At 39.3% G+C, this 14,356-nt stretch overlaps 1 protein-coding gene and 2 long non-coding RNA genes across 3 annotated transcripts; 2 read left to right on the top strand and 1 right to left on the bottom strand.

The window, feature by feature from the left end:
• Positions 1–12: 12 nt before the first annotated feature.
• On the top strand, positions 13–3,909 carry LOC129738882 (uncharacterized). Its single transcript, XM_055730201.1, has 4 exons — positions 13–1,978; positions 2,054–2,673; positions 2,737–3,249; positions 3,314–3,909. The coding sequence occupies exons 1-2, from the start codon at positions 1,788–1,790 to the stop codon at positions 2,511–2,513; spliced, it is 651 nt and encodes a 216-aa protein (XP_055586176.1). The 5' UTR covers positions 13–1,787; the 3' UTR covers positions 2,514–2,673; positions 2,737–3,249; positions 3,314–3,909.
• Positions 3,910–8,885: 4,976 nt separating this feature from the next.
• LOC129738884 (uncharacterized) lies at positions 8,886–10,070 on the top strand. The gene is made up of 3 exons (XR_008735670.1): positions 8,886–9,242; positions 9,317–9,439; positions 9,678–10,070. It is a non-coding gene; the product is annotated as an uncharacterized LOC129738884 (long non-coding RNA).
• Positions 10,071–12,877: 2,807 nt separating this feature from the next.
• LOC129738638 (uncharacterized) lies at positions 12,878–13,262 on the bottom strand. Its single transcript, XR_008735589.1, has 3 exons — positions 13,184–13,262; positions 13,065–13,132; positions 12,878–13,006 (listed from the first exon to the last, which is right to left on the bottom strand). It is a non-coding gene; the product is annotated as an uncharacterized LOC129738638 (long non-coding RNA).
• Between the last annotated feature and the right edge of the window lie 1,094 nt (positions 13,263–14,356).

Here is a 14,356-nt window from a genome sequence, read left to right as displayed (position 1 = left end):
TTTTTGTCAATTTAGTTTTTGTCCAAAACAACGGACAGATAATTCCCTTGAGAAAGACCACCAAAAATGGTCGAAACGTCGGGCATTTCAAAAACTAAGTTGTTTGATTGAATCCCTAGACCGAAAAATAGCCAATATTACAATAAAACACCAATAACGGTCGAAAACATAATTTTTAATATAAAACTAGCTGACTAAGTGTGTTTTAGCAATTATTATTTAATTATTTATAAATACAAGAGATCCAATTTTTCATGCATTCGTTGCACAACACTTAAGTTTTACTTCTTTTGTTGAATGTTACAAAAGATGGATAGCAATGGAAGAAATCACGAGTACCTACATTCACGATTTTAATCCAGATTTTTCGTTCAAAATAAGCGCCTTTGATCATGCAATGAGCTTGCGGACAGTAGACAATTTGCATAACAACAACTTGCTCAAAAGTGTAGTGCACAAATATTTAAAAGCGGACGAAGCAGCAATAATGTTTTTAATTATTGAACAACTATGTCTCTAAAAAAAAACTTTTTTAAATTGCAGGTTTTTACGACCTTTGGTGTGCTTTCTCAGCATAAAATCAAAAACTTTTAATAATCCAACTTAAAATTCTGAGCATTTGTCATGACAGCCACATACCTTGCAACAAATTGGCGGTATTTGAATAGCCTCAAACATCATGGTTTCTGAATAAATGGCGTTTGTCTTTACAATTTTGAAAATTTCTCTCAATGTACTCGTTTTGGCGTTGCAGGATATGGTAGTCCTATTTTGCCTGGCGTGGCCTGGCTATCTCTGCAGTTAGGTACATGTAATATCATTTACTAGGCTAACAAGATGGAGAATGATTGAAGATTATACCGATGATATGACAAACCGTGTGCCTTAGGGATGAATCATCCTACAGGATGAAAAGTTAGCATTTAAGGAGACAAGAGTATTGTCTTTAGAAACTTCTACCTTCTACTTGCAGTCGCAGAAGGTCAAATATCAGCCTTGAGCTGAGTCCATTGGCTTTGAGGCTGAGCACTATAATAGTGCATCATTTTACAGAACATAGGAACAAAACAGCGCGAACAACTGAACGAATTATGAGAGTGAGCCGTGAAGATCTTTGCAGGGTTCTTTAAAAGTTGTACAGATCAACTTACGCCACGCCAGCTACCGCACTTTGTCTCCTTTCTACGGGACCTTTACGAGGATAGCTTGAACTAAGTGGGAATGTGGAAGTGGAATGTAGTTTGAGTTGAAATCTTAAAAATCGGTATGAAATCGGTATGTTTTGCCAAAAATCGGTAATCGGTATATACCGATTCTTGGTTAAAATTTTGCTCAAAAATCGGTATAAATACCGGAAAATCGGTATGTGTGGCATCGCTGTTCCTGATGCTTTCCGAGTTGAACTTTAGATAGCATCATTGCAGATTGAGTTTAACGAAATAAAATCGTTCTGCAAAGAAGGGCAAAGTGCGAGTATGTAGACTCGCGATTTTAACATCTCTGATCCTGTTCTGTTTCTGCTGAGCCAAACAGTGGTAGTAATTTGGCCAACAGTCAAAACCGCCAGGCGACAATCGAGCGAAGTGCCGAAGAAATCACTCGGAAGCTCATAAATCAATTGACCACGATGAACAAATATAGTTTGAAGCAAATGATCAACAACCCAGACAGCAAATATGAAACTGTCCTGAGAACTCACGCCCGTCAGAAGCTGCGGGCCGAAGTTCGACGACAGCTTCGTAACTTTAGTCAAAACGAAAACACTACACTGGCGAAAGCTGCCTCGGATGCAACTACGCGGAACCGTCCCACGTCCGATTGTGACAGCGGGGGCTCCCGGAGGAGCAGGCGTAAGAACTACACCGAACAATGCGATGAGTAGCGATGTAGCCGGTGCTGTTCAACGATCTGTATCGTCCCTTAGCACTGTGCCCGGCAGCAGTCCAAACATGAAGAAGATCACATGCTACGAAACTTGGTTAGTTATACGTCTACAAGCGACACACGACATTTAAAATCTAATCATCACTATTTCCTCCTTTTAATCCTCTAGGTACGTTATCAATATACCGAATGCTGATGGGAAACCTGAGCGACCATCGTTTGGGATGACTATGATTGGGTTAGGTAACGAGGCAGCAAAGTTGCAGCTTCCTCCGGAAGAGTGGTCTCACAAAATAATCCTCACCAAAAGGAAACATCCGCCCGACGAGAGAGATGAAGTCTTTAACGGGGATGTTGAAGATCGCGCTACCAACGAAGACGAAAAACGCAACTATGAGCCATGTAATATTATGTTCCAACGGCGGACGGCCATCCCAGGAAAGTTCAATCTGCAGTATGATTGGGCTGTTATCTTCAAAAACGATACATTCTTCATCAATGTTGATGGCAAGAACTGCCAACTCTTGGGAGCTCCCAACAAGCTTGCAGATTGTGCCGACATCGAGACATTGCTGTCGGTTGTTGACTATGACAATCTAAACAACTCATGCGTTGAACTATCAGCTTAGGATGCTCTGTACGGCACAGCAGCAGATGCCGAACCACCCGGGATTGCCGCGCAGTTTGATCGCGGTGTTGTATTATGACGGAAGGAAGTCGCTTGTGGCCAGCTTGAACGAGCTTTTCCAGGTGCGAACCGGTGTTAGCTGGTGTACAAATGCGTCACAGGTAATAATATAAAAAAAACGAATATCTGTACAGCAAATTAAAATCGATTTTTTTAATTCGCAGGAAATAACCCAGGTCATAACCTCTTACATAAATGGTCTGGTCGCCGATGGATTACTTGACAAGATCGTCGATACCTTCGGGGAACTAGTCATCATCTGTCCCCCTGGAACTGTATGTGTTGACGAAAAATCGAGCACTTGGGCCCCCCAAACATCATCGGCAAGTGTTGGAGTTGTTCGAGGAAATTCAGCCGCTCAAAGTAGACGTTCACGGGGGACAATTGTGAAGGAAACTCCCCACCCGGTTTCCACATCCTGCTACAAGTCAACACTATATACGACTTCCTTAGTCTTCTTCTGCACATCATCATCGAAGGCAAAAACAAGAATTATTAAGGATTCGCAATCATCTAAAGATCTCGTGCGAAGGAAACAACAAATGGGTCTCGCAAAAGGCCCACCAGGCAACCCCACAGAAACTAAGAACGAGATGGACCAATTCCTTCGCTAGATGAACATCCTGATGGTGAATTGATTTTCACAAGTACCTGTAACCGGCGCTGTTTGCCGATAGGTTGGTTACGTCTGCAACACAGTTACCATTCATTTTTTAATAATTATTTTTTTGCTTATTTCAGCGGAGGCCAAATCACAGGGATGTGTCTTCAATTTTATCGCGGAGCCGACATGCAAGAGGGCAATCCATTTCTGTTACAGCTGGAGGACAGTGGTCCAGGCAGAGATGCTTTAAAGCCGATGTTTCTTGCTCCGGAATATGTTTCCTCCGAGGTAATTCGATTCAACTTCGGAACCACTTGAACGACAACAGATTATAATATTCATTTGGGCAAACATGTCGAGAGGAATATTCCGGGCCAGAACGAAAAGGTAGTCCCGAGTTGGAAAGGCAACCGGGATCGAACACTCACAGAAACTAAGATCAACGAGATGGACCGATTTCTTCGCTAGATGAACATCATTCGCATGTCGACATCCTGGTGCAGTTGGTCCACCTGAAGCGGGAGCATCCGATACTCCTTCAACTCCAAAGCTCCAGCAGCTAATTAGGGACAAAAATAAGCACAACCTTGAACTATCCAATGGGTCCCAGAACATCAAATCCCATAAAAATTATAGAGAAATTTCAATCACAAGATGAAATGAAAAATATTGTATTTCATATATTTTTTTATTGCCACAAAAAAAACTAATTAAATATATGTACAAAAATTAATTTGTTGTTTCACTTACAATTTGAATCCGAATAAAAATTGACATAAGGCAGAAAAACAACAAAAACAACAGGGCAAAGCGTTCGAATTTTTTGACCGATTTCGATCGGAAAACCGTCAAATTTCAGCTTGGATTTTGGTAGGAAATCTAACCGATTTCCGTCTTGAAACGACCCGGTTGTTTTGACAGCTCACTCGCAAAAACTTATCGTCGTCAGGAAAGTTGTTTCACCAGGGCACTGAATTCGTCGGAAATCGGTTGGATTTCTCGTCAGAATTCTAACCGATTCTCGGGTTGAACGGTCCGAAATCCTACCGATTTTGGGCCGATTTTTCGATCCGGGCGAATATGCCAATCATGCAGTCAACGAAAGTTTCACTGTGAATCTTCACTAAACAGCAACGAACGGATACCGCAAGGAAAAATGGAAAACTGAACTCTTCCGCGGGTATTTAATTTGTGCACTGGTGAGAAAGAAAAAGAAATCCGGTTGTTTTTTTTTTCAAACACGATAGAAAGAGATGGGACATGTGACAATGAATGTGTCTACAGCGATTCAGGAGAACACTGTCCTGAATTCACGGGGTTGGTTAGAGTTCCTGTGCTCTCGTAGCAAGTTGGTCTCGGATTTCAGGAGAGATGAGACGTCCCGCGATTCGGGTGAGTTCTCATCCGAACTTCGTTTAAATTGAGCAGTGTTCCTGTGATACGGAGAATCATGGTCCCGAGCGACATAAATGCAATCTTAGTGTGTACACACTTAATCTTTTCTCCTGTGGTCGGAACGATTTCGTCCTGTATTTTCAACAGCTGAAATTACAGGACGATCTCAGGACAGAAAAACAGTACAGGAAAACAGCTGTCAAACTCACCTGTATAATCGAAACTATTTTCTCCTGTGGTTTGCAGGGAAGTTTCGAAATTTTTCGGTTGGCTCGAAACTGTTCTCTTTCAAAATTTCCAAAAAATTAGGGATTTGTTTTGCATAAAATTTAGGATTCACTTTTCAAAAAGCATTTATTAAGAGGATATAATGTTTTAAAATTATATATAACGATGCTGCTGCTTCTGGCGTTTGTTATGATTACCCGGTATTTCGCCTGAAAAAAAAAACAATGAAACGTTAATTTGTCACTCACTATTTAATCAATCGAAAAGAAATTACCTGTTTCAGCACCCCGTACGTTCTGCTGATTTCAGCGGTTCTTTGAATGTTTAGCTTGTTAATCAGATCCTCGAAAGCCATCTTGGTGTTCTTCTCCAGCTGCGACAAATGCTGCGACGGCCCATTCGTCGGCATATTGACGTATAGTTATAAACTTCCCAGCGGATCCTTTTGAATAAATTACTCCCATCAAGCTGTCAGTAACTCTGGTTGTTTCAGTAGAACTTAGGGAAATTAATTCCACTTTGATTCAAATCACTTCGCACAAACTGTCTCTACTTCAACTTTGGAGAACTCGAACACAACGCGATTCATATAATGTAGAAAAGAAAAAGAGCGGGACAGAAAACTGTTGACAACTAACAATCCCCCGTGATACAGGACGATTGTTTGAGCACCTGTGCTTTCGTATAATTATCATCCCGAATTTCAGGACAGATAAGGCGTCCCGTGATTCGGGTCGGTTTCAATTCGAACTTCGTCTGAAAGAGGCATTTTCCCTGTGATTCGGGTAGTCATTATCCCGAGGGGAATAATTGCAATCTTAGTGTGTACGTTGTGTATAGAAGAAAGGAGACAAATTGAAATCATTGTTAAATGTAAATAGTTTAAAACAAAAGCCACATACTTTCACTTCCACGATGAAACCGACAGCGAGCAAATGAAGTCTTAAAAAAACACATTTCGAAACCACCACAACTGTCAATTTAGCAACGTCGCGAGATACAGGACACTTCTACCCTGAATTTGTTCGTTTTCCTGAACACTCGAAAGGGCACTCCCTTCGAATTTCAGGATAAAGGGTTTGTCACGTGATTCGGTTAGCTATTTACCCGCGGTCCAGGAAAACATTTGTTTTTGACAGTTCCAAGTGTCATTTTGGGCTGTTTTCCTGTAATTCAAAGAATCATGGTCCCGAGCGGAATAATTGCAATCTTAGTGTGTAAGCAACATTAATATCTTCGAAGTATTTTGGTTCTATTGTTTTTGTTTTACCGAAGGAACAACAGACATATTGTGATATTTTTTAAATTGAAGATGTACGTAAGCGTGAAGATCAACATTATTCATTGTAAAAAAGCACATCCTGAACAATCAAAATTTTTCCGTGATTAAATTTATAGCTCTGAATAATTTTATTTCAGTGACCACTTGTCTAACGTCCAGTCAATTTTGCGGCAAGAGTGTTGGTTGCACCGGAATTGAACAAAAACATATCCAGTCTTCTTATTGTCTCAAACCTATCCGAATTCGTGAGTATAAACAGCATACATTTTCAATAACACAAGTTAACAATATTTTTATTTCGTAAATTGAGAGTCATCACCACTGAATTAAAAAAAATAAAATCCGATAAATGTGATTAGAGCAGTTTTTGGAACACTGTGTAATGAAAAAAAATTTGTCTTTTGTTTTTAAATATCTTCAGCCACTGTTCGTAAAATTATCTTTTTCTTTAATCTGACCAATAAACTGCTCTTCGCAGATAATTTTTTACTTCTATTCGGATTCAGAGGTCGATTTTAAATTCGAAACTTGACGTCAATAAATAAAGTTCAGTTTTTTGTAAACAATTGCTATTACATCATATGAGGCCCTCAGAGCCAAAGGAGTACAAGAGCACAAAAGCTACTTTCGAGATAGCACGCTTCAAAGATTCTTTGTTGTGCGATTTTCCATATACTTTGAAACAACTTGAGCACCACTGACTCTCAGTGTGTGCTGCACGGCTAACTAAATCCCAAAACACAAACACTCAAAACCCAAAACTTGTAGCATTATCACAACTTACTTACACAAAAATTTCACTAATAGGACATATTCAAAACCTAGGCTAGCTTACATTATTTTATCCTACTTACGGGCCCGTATTTCCTACATTAGTGTACATATTGACAAACAAGACGAACAACATCCATATCACAGTTGATTCGGCACAGGAATATCACAGCTGAATATCACAGAATTTCTGGCAACCCTGCCTGGTTGCACTGCTCCACGGGCACGCACCACTGCCCGGAGCATCTCCGCCCGAATAGCAAGGACCATGGTATTAATAAAACCAAACAATGTTTTTCAATTTAACAATAAACTTCATTGTAATATCTAAATATTTTTCCACTGTTTTTAACTTTGAAATTATCATAATTTTTATAGTCACCGTGAAGTACATCGGTAATTCAAAATATTCCATAGTAGTCGAAAATATCAGAAGCACGTATTACAATAACTTTCTTGCGATTATTATTGTTACTGTATACTTCATGGTTAAATTAGAATCCAAACTATAAAACATAAAAGGGTGAAATGGATAAAATATTACTTTTATTAATTTTTCGTGTAGAGATTTGTTTTGAACGCGCGCGCCATTTTCTCGCGAAAAAAAATTTCTTACCGAATCCAGTGTTTGCGCTCACGATTAGTACCAGTAGGAACTTAGGTTGGCCGTGCTTAAACCGGAGGTTCAAAACGCATCTCTCCTAGGACCCGCATAGAGCAGTATCATACAATAACGATTCTCATTATCTTCTTCCCAAGACACACAAAAGATTCCCTTTATAGTTTTGGATTATTAATTAACGATTTGACAAATCGTTTTTTCTTCAAATGGAATCGTTTAGACACAAATAACGATACAGGGAACGGGTTGTTAAGTAAATAAACGATTCATTTTTTTGCTTTTTTCTAATCGCCCTGAAGCGAGCTGTACCATACGTAGAATCTTTACTAAATGATCGTCTCATAAGAAAAAATAACGATACAGCATATCGTATAGTGTTGATAAAAAGATCAAAATTAATAATAAAAGTTTGCTTTTATAATCGTTCATTATTCACAAAATTAGTCTACATTAGTACTTTGTACTACACTTTTCAAAATTCCGCACATTTTATGAAATAATTTTTTTTTCATACGCCACTCAGGGTGCCGCTGCTTCCGATTCTCATACGGAGTTGGTCCAGCATTACGTCAGTTTCTGGAAAATAAACATTTTTTATTAGTATCATCATTCAAATTAAGTTTTATTATTCTACAAATCACTTGAGAAATGTTGCTACTCACCGCTACTGCTGGAACAGAGGCCATCACATAAAAATCCGGATCCATTCAGTTGGATTCCTCCCAGGCAAAATCTGTCGAGCAGAAATTTAATAATTTCTACTACGGGATTTGGCGGCACCACGGCGTCCGAAAATAATTTCATCTTCGCAACCCGATAGCGAATTCTCCGTTGATGTGATCTCAACAGTATCAATTCCGGTCTTAGTCCACCAAACGGCCAACAAATCGTTCGAAATCTGCAAATTATCTGTTGGTGCATCCTTCTTTCCGTGCGCTCCTAAGGCAAATCAATAGTTTACGAAAAGTCATTGTTTAGTGCTAGCGCGATAAAATTAAATATCGATAGGTACTTACCATTTCCAATTAAACCGAGGCCATCGCCTAACAATTCCGGAACTCTTGTTTGAATTCAAGTGCACTTTGCCGGGGGAGTTTTTTTCCCGAACTCGGTCCGCGTGTGTGGTGACAGCGGTGTGTTGCAAAAATACTCAGTTAGTTTTTTCTGATCATTAATCGTATCTTCCATAAGTATTTTTTAATCTTTTTGTCGCGTTGCTAAATTTATCAATTTATTTTGAGGACGATCAATCGAATCTTTCAAAAATAATATTGAATGGTTGAAAGCAAAGACGCACTGAGCAAAGGCGCAAAAAATTCGTCACTGTTAGTTGAATCAGAACTGAATAATAGTGAAGATTCAGTGTATGATTTTAAACTATGCGGGGAGGCCTCTAGTGCGTAGATGCAAATTAATTATCACGTTGGTGCAAAATTTAATTTTCTGCAAGCAGCTGCTGTAATGAAAGATTTGGAGCAGGTAATCGATCCGGTGGTGGTGGACCACCAAATTGCCTCATCCGTCGATTCTGCGGTGAGCTGGTGCTGAACGGTACTCTTGTGAGGGGTCTGTCGGATGCCGACCAATCGAATGAGCATCGATGGCCATATTTGCAGATTTCCCCCGGAAGCCCAACCACAGCAGCAGCGGAAGCTGTTGGAACATGATGGTTCCCAGTCAGCATTCGGCGACGGCTGGAATGGTATCTCTCGAGCGGGATTCTCAGGGTTTACTGCTTAAGATCACCAAGAAGGGCAAGGCTGTTCAGGTAAGTGTCAAGATTCATGAAAATAAACTGGGAAAATCCGTAAAAAGGCATAATTATCTTTTTTTTACAAACAGATTGGTTGATTTCCCGCACGGAGCCAGGCAGCATGCAAAGATTCCGCAAGAGGCTATCCGTCGACCGCGACTCTCATGGCTTTTACTGCACTCCTCTTGAGGTTGGTTCAAGCAAAGCAACAGGTGAGTTGTCTAAATTTTGATATCTGAATTAAAAAGTCTATACCTATCTGTAATCTAAAATCAGAAATCTAAGTTACTCTCGGGATGAATGCTTTAATGAGCTTGATGCTTAAAATTCCTTGACAAAAGAAAATTAAAATTGAAATCTGAATCTAACCTAAAAAAAATTGTATCTTGTCATAAATCGAAAATTCATTTCTGAATCTAAAATTATCAAAAATCTCTCGTTCACTTGCAGCACATACATCGGAATCGGGACACAGGGTTGCCGAAGAGGATCATCCAGTACCATGTATGCTATCTCGACCAAATGCAAAGAGGTTTCGATCTGTGAAACGCAAAGAAGGAAGGAGAATTTTATACGCTCATGGGTCACTCAACAGGTCTGTAAAAATGATCGCCCAGGGTCTGAGTGACTTACAGATCATCGAAGAGGCTATGCAATATTCTGCACTAAGAACAACGCCAGCAAGCATTCGTCGGAACCATGTAGAATTTCTTCGTATATAAGGTAAGATTTGCAAAGTTTTTATTAAAAATCCGGACCGGAAGCCAAAACCGACGATTTTAACTGTCGTTAAAAAAGTCGATAAGTCGAACGAAACCACTGCATCATCAGGGCTTTGGAAGGGCTGGGGACAACTATATTATACAGAAAATAAAGATAATATTATTTTTTTTAATTTTTTTTTCTTTTAGAACTTGCGAAAGTTATTTCTTGTTTTAGGGAATATTACTCCTGGTTTGACGTGCTTTCGAATAAAAGAAAAACAAATTTAATTACGACAAATCATGATTACGATTCCTCGAAACGAGTGATAACTTTAGCAAAATATTCTACTACATCAAAATTTGAAAAATTCATGGTAAACCATGAAATTGTACGGTAAAAACATATTTATATACCATCAATTAACCTTAATTTCCATCTTCGTTAGAACAATGTAAATGAACGGATTTCCATGGTTTTATTATGAAAAACTGGAAGCTGTTATGACCATGAACTTAATATTTTTCGGCTTCCGAATGTATGGAGAATCGCCATTTTTTTCATGGTCACGCTGCATAACAATACCCCTTTTTCATGGTTATTTTTGCCAAAACAGTGAAATGTATGGTCGGAAATTATGAATTCCAATGTGCATTCACGGTATCGTGGACGATAATAAGCATTGTGTAAACCATAAAATTTATGGTCTGTGAATATGGAAGTCATGGTTTTTTCATTGTACATTTCTATTCGGGCGCTGTCTGCTTCCGGCTTGGCCAAAAGAATGAGCTGGGCTCAATAGTGCGTTGAGCTCCCGAACAACGGCCCTGAAGAAAACAAACATTTTTTCTCTTTTTCTCAAAGTTTTCCTTCACTATTTTATAACTCACCCTGTTGGGGCCGTCATTGATAAACCGGTTACTAGAAGCACCAACCTGGTTTGCCGTGTTCATCGTCGGGGCTGGATGTTGTAGATTTATGTATAGAGCTAACCGTTGCCTGGGAGTTAAAGAGAATGGATGTTTATCCGATCCGTTTTTATCCGAATTGTTTTCGCTCACCTCCTGCCGATGCGGGGCGACCCGGTTCTTTACATGTCACGGCTTCGGGGTGCAACGGATTACTCCACCAACAGAAACGGTGAACTGTTTCGCTGTGCTATGTTGTTTTGCTTTTTCTTTGTTTACGTTTTCACATGTGTTTTCGTTTGACAGGTTACACTCTTAATTCTAAACAGTTAATTTTGGCTCGAATTAATACAATTACTGCACGCTCATTACTTAATAATCACAAATACTTAATTATAACGCTACAACTTTTTGGAAAGTTGTGTTTGTCCGTTCAAAAAAGTAAGAAGATAAAATTATAAAAATCTGAAATAAGCACTGAATGAAGATTTTCATACAACTAATTATTTGGAGTCATTAAGTTAAAAATGGTCATTTGTGCACTTACATCCCTTTTGTCCCAAAAAGCCTCATATATAAGCCAATATTATTTTTTTTTTTCATTTTTCAGAAAAAATGGAGTTTAATACAGATAAAGAATTAGTTACTACAGCAGCATCTACTAGCAAGAGAAAAAATCAGGACGAAAAAAGAATATTTCAAGCAAAATGGGAGTTGAGTTATTTTTGCACATCGATATCAAACAAAATAATCTGCTTGATATGTAATTTCTGCATAAGTGTGCCAAAAGAGTACAATGTCAAACGACACTACTCTAACCACAAAAAAACGTATGATACTTACACCGGAAAGCTTAGGGAGGACAAGGTAATTGAACTGAAAAAAAAGTTTAAAAAGACATCAAACAGTATTTGCTAAAGTTAGCAACGAGAACGAGTCTGCAGTTAAAGTCAGCTACATTTTATCGAATCTTATTGCAAGCCATAACAAATCTTTTTCCGAAGGTGATTTTATTAAGGAATGTGTAGTTAAAGCTGCTGAAATAATTTGTCCAGAAAAGGTGAAGGCATTCAAAGAAATTGCGTTAACAAGGAACACTGTAGCAGATAGAATAAATGATATGTCAGTCAATTTGCGTGAACAATTAAAGAATCAAATAGCCAGTTGTGAGTTCTTTTCATTGGCTCTTGATGAGTCAACTGACGTAACCGGTGTAGCACAGTTGGCGATATTCATAAGAGCAAGTCCAATGGTGTTGGGAAAAAGTGGTAGGAATTTTGACGTCTGTAGCACAGATGGGAATTTTTCTATCGTGAAGTATAGACCAAAAAAGTTGGCCGTCCACCGGTGTGATAGAATACGAAGGTATAAAATTGAAAGCAACCAGCGATGCCAAGAGAATTTGCTTTTCAGTAGTTTTACTGACTTTTTGTATTTTGAATTCACCGTTTGAAATTTGAAATCAAATTCATTTTACTTGATCATTAACTTGAAATAGTAGTGCCAATATGAAAATTTTATAATTTAGATGTATGAATAAGTATTGTTTAAGTTATAATGCATCCCAATATTAAACTGTATTCTGCAGAATTAGGAGTTTTGTATTGGAGGGCATTTGATTACACGAGTTGATAAAGTTTTTGAACTCTTTCTAAAACTTTCATTTTCAAAGTGATAATTAAGTAAGTGACAAATAAAAAGTATAGATATTTCAGACACAAGCTGAATTTTACTCCCGATACGACGCCTTACGTTTGATATGATTGACACCTGTCGAATCAACAGCGAGGGTTCCGTTTTCTAAAGATGATGGATCCATTAAAGACGGCGTTCCGAACTTGTTACCGGACATTCCGACGGAATATATTTTTCAAATAAAAAAGCGAAACAATTTCCTACTCCCGAAAACCGCTAAAACAAAACATACAAACAGAATTTATTTATTCACCCAGTGTTGTGATAGGGCGGCAAATGAAAAGCGATGCACTGGTACTGATAGCATACTATATTTATAGTTTTGTAGTGATGCTTCAATTCTACGGAACAAATGATAAGTTGTTACAAACATGGTTCAAAATGGTTTTATAGGTTAGAACTTACAAATCAGTGACCCTAGCTATTCCGGCCCTAATACAACTCAGTTCAACCTCGTATCGAGAGCAAAGAGTCCTGTGGACAATATTCTGGGTAATTTGTGGCGTTATAGAATAAAATTAACAAATATTACCGATTTGCTACTTTTAGCGCTCTGTTCAACAGAGATGGTCAATCCAATATCAGCGTTTTTGCCTGATACTAAAATACAAAAGTTAATAACGAGCCACTCTAAACTACATGTATACCTACATGATCCTACGCTCCTGATTCCAAAAATCAACAATATTTAGCAAAACGGAACACTTCAAACATTTAGTTTTCAGTACAATGTAAGACTGGCTGTTAGCCAATCGGTAGAAAGTGCTGTGAACCCCTAACAATCCCTAGGGTCGGCACGCTTACCACAAAAATACTACGTTGCAGGGAAGTTCGGGAAATCTAAGGGAAAACTCCTCGGCTTAGCAATTGGTACCTTTTTTTTTATTTTGTAGAATCCACCCACCACTTTCTTATAATTATCTAACCTTTAGCTGCGTTGCGGGAAAGTAGCGGAACGTACTCCTTCCTTCTCCTTCGGCGTCGTGCTCGGATTCGTTGAGGTCGGCTTGGAGGTCAGCTGATTCTCGCTGAGTGTACCCGGCCCCACCTTAGGTGCTGAACCGGGCACTGTCGGTCCTTCGACGGTGGGCGAAGCGGCGCGTGGTAAAGGCGTACCTGGTCCCACCTTGGGTGCTGAACCAGGCACCGGTGTAGGTCAAACCGACGTTGTAGCGGTTGTCGGTCGACGTTATCGGGCGTCGCGCAAGGCGCTCTCAGATTGAGTTAATTTGAGTTTTAACTCGAAACAGCGGGGTCCTATTAATGTTCAGGAACCAATTAGGGGACGGTTATGGGCAACGGTAAAATGGCGTAGGATTACCTGGAGTTCCAATATTTTATGTCACCAATATATTTCTTCTGGGACTCTTCTGCGGGTGGTAGTTCCTGTTCCACAATTTAACAAGAACAAAACACCACCGTTTCTTAATTTGAAACTATTAGAGGATCTAAGGATATTTGCGTGTGATCTCTCAATGTGTTCGCGAACTACTGGCAAAATCTATGACTATTTCCGTCTTGACCTGCTTTAACCCCATTACCGTTCATTGCCCTCGTCCGCGTCTGTTTTCGCTTTGCCCGATCATTTCGCCCCTTCGCCAATTCGCTCCACATGCGGCTCACATCTTCCAGCGGTCCTCTGGTGGCGGGTTGTAGAACGAACATTTTCGCTTTGTCGTTCACTGGGTTAGGGTGGCTTTGTGAACTGCCTCACCAAAGAGAAACCCTTAAACCCCCACGAACACCACGGCAACGTTATTTAATTAAATTTACAAAAAGATCACCGCAACATCCTCCGACAGACTAGCAACGCTTACAACAAAT

Source organism: Uranotaenia lowii, chromosome 1 (genome assembly GCF_029784155.1).
Source record: "Uranotaenia lowii strain MFRU-FL chromosome 1, ASM2978415v1, whole genome shotgun sequence".
NCBI lineage: Eukaryota > Metazoa > Arthropoda > Insecta > Diptera > Culicidae > Uranotaenia > Uranotaenia lowii.
Note: the sequence above shows the minus strand (reverse complement) of the source record. Positions and strands in the feature narration are given on the sequence as shown.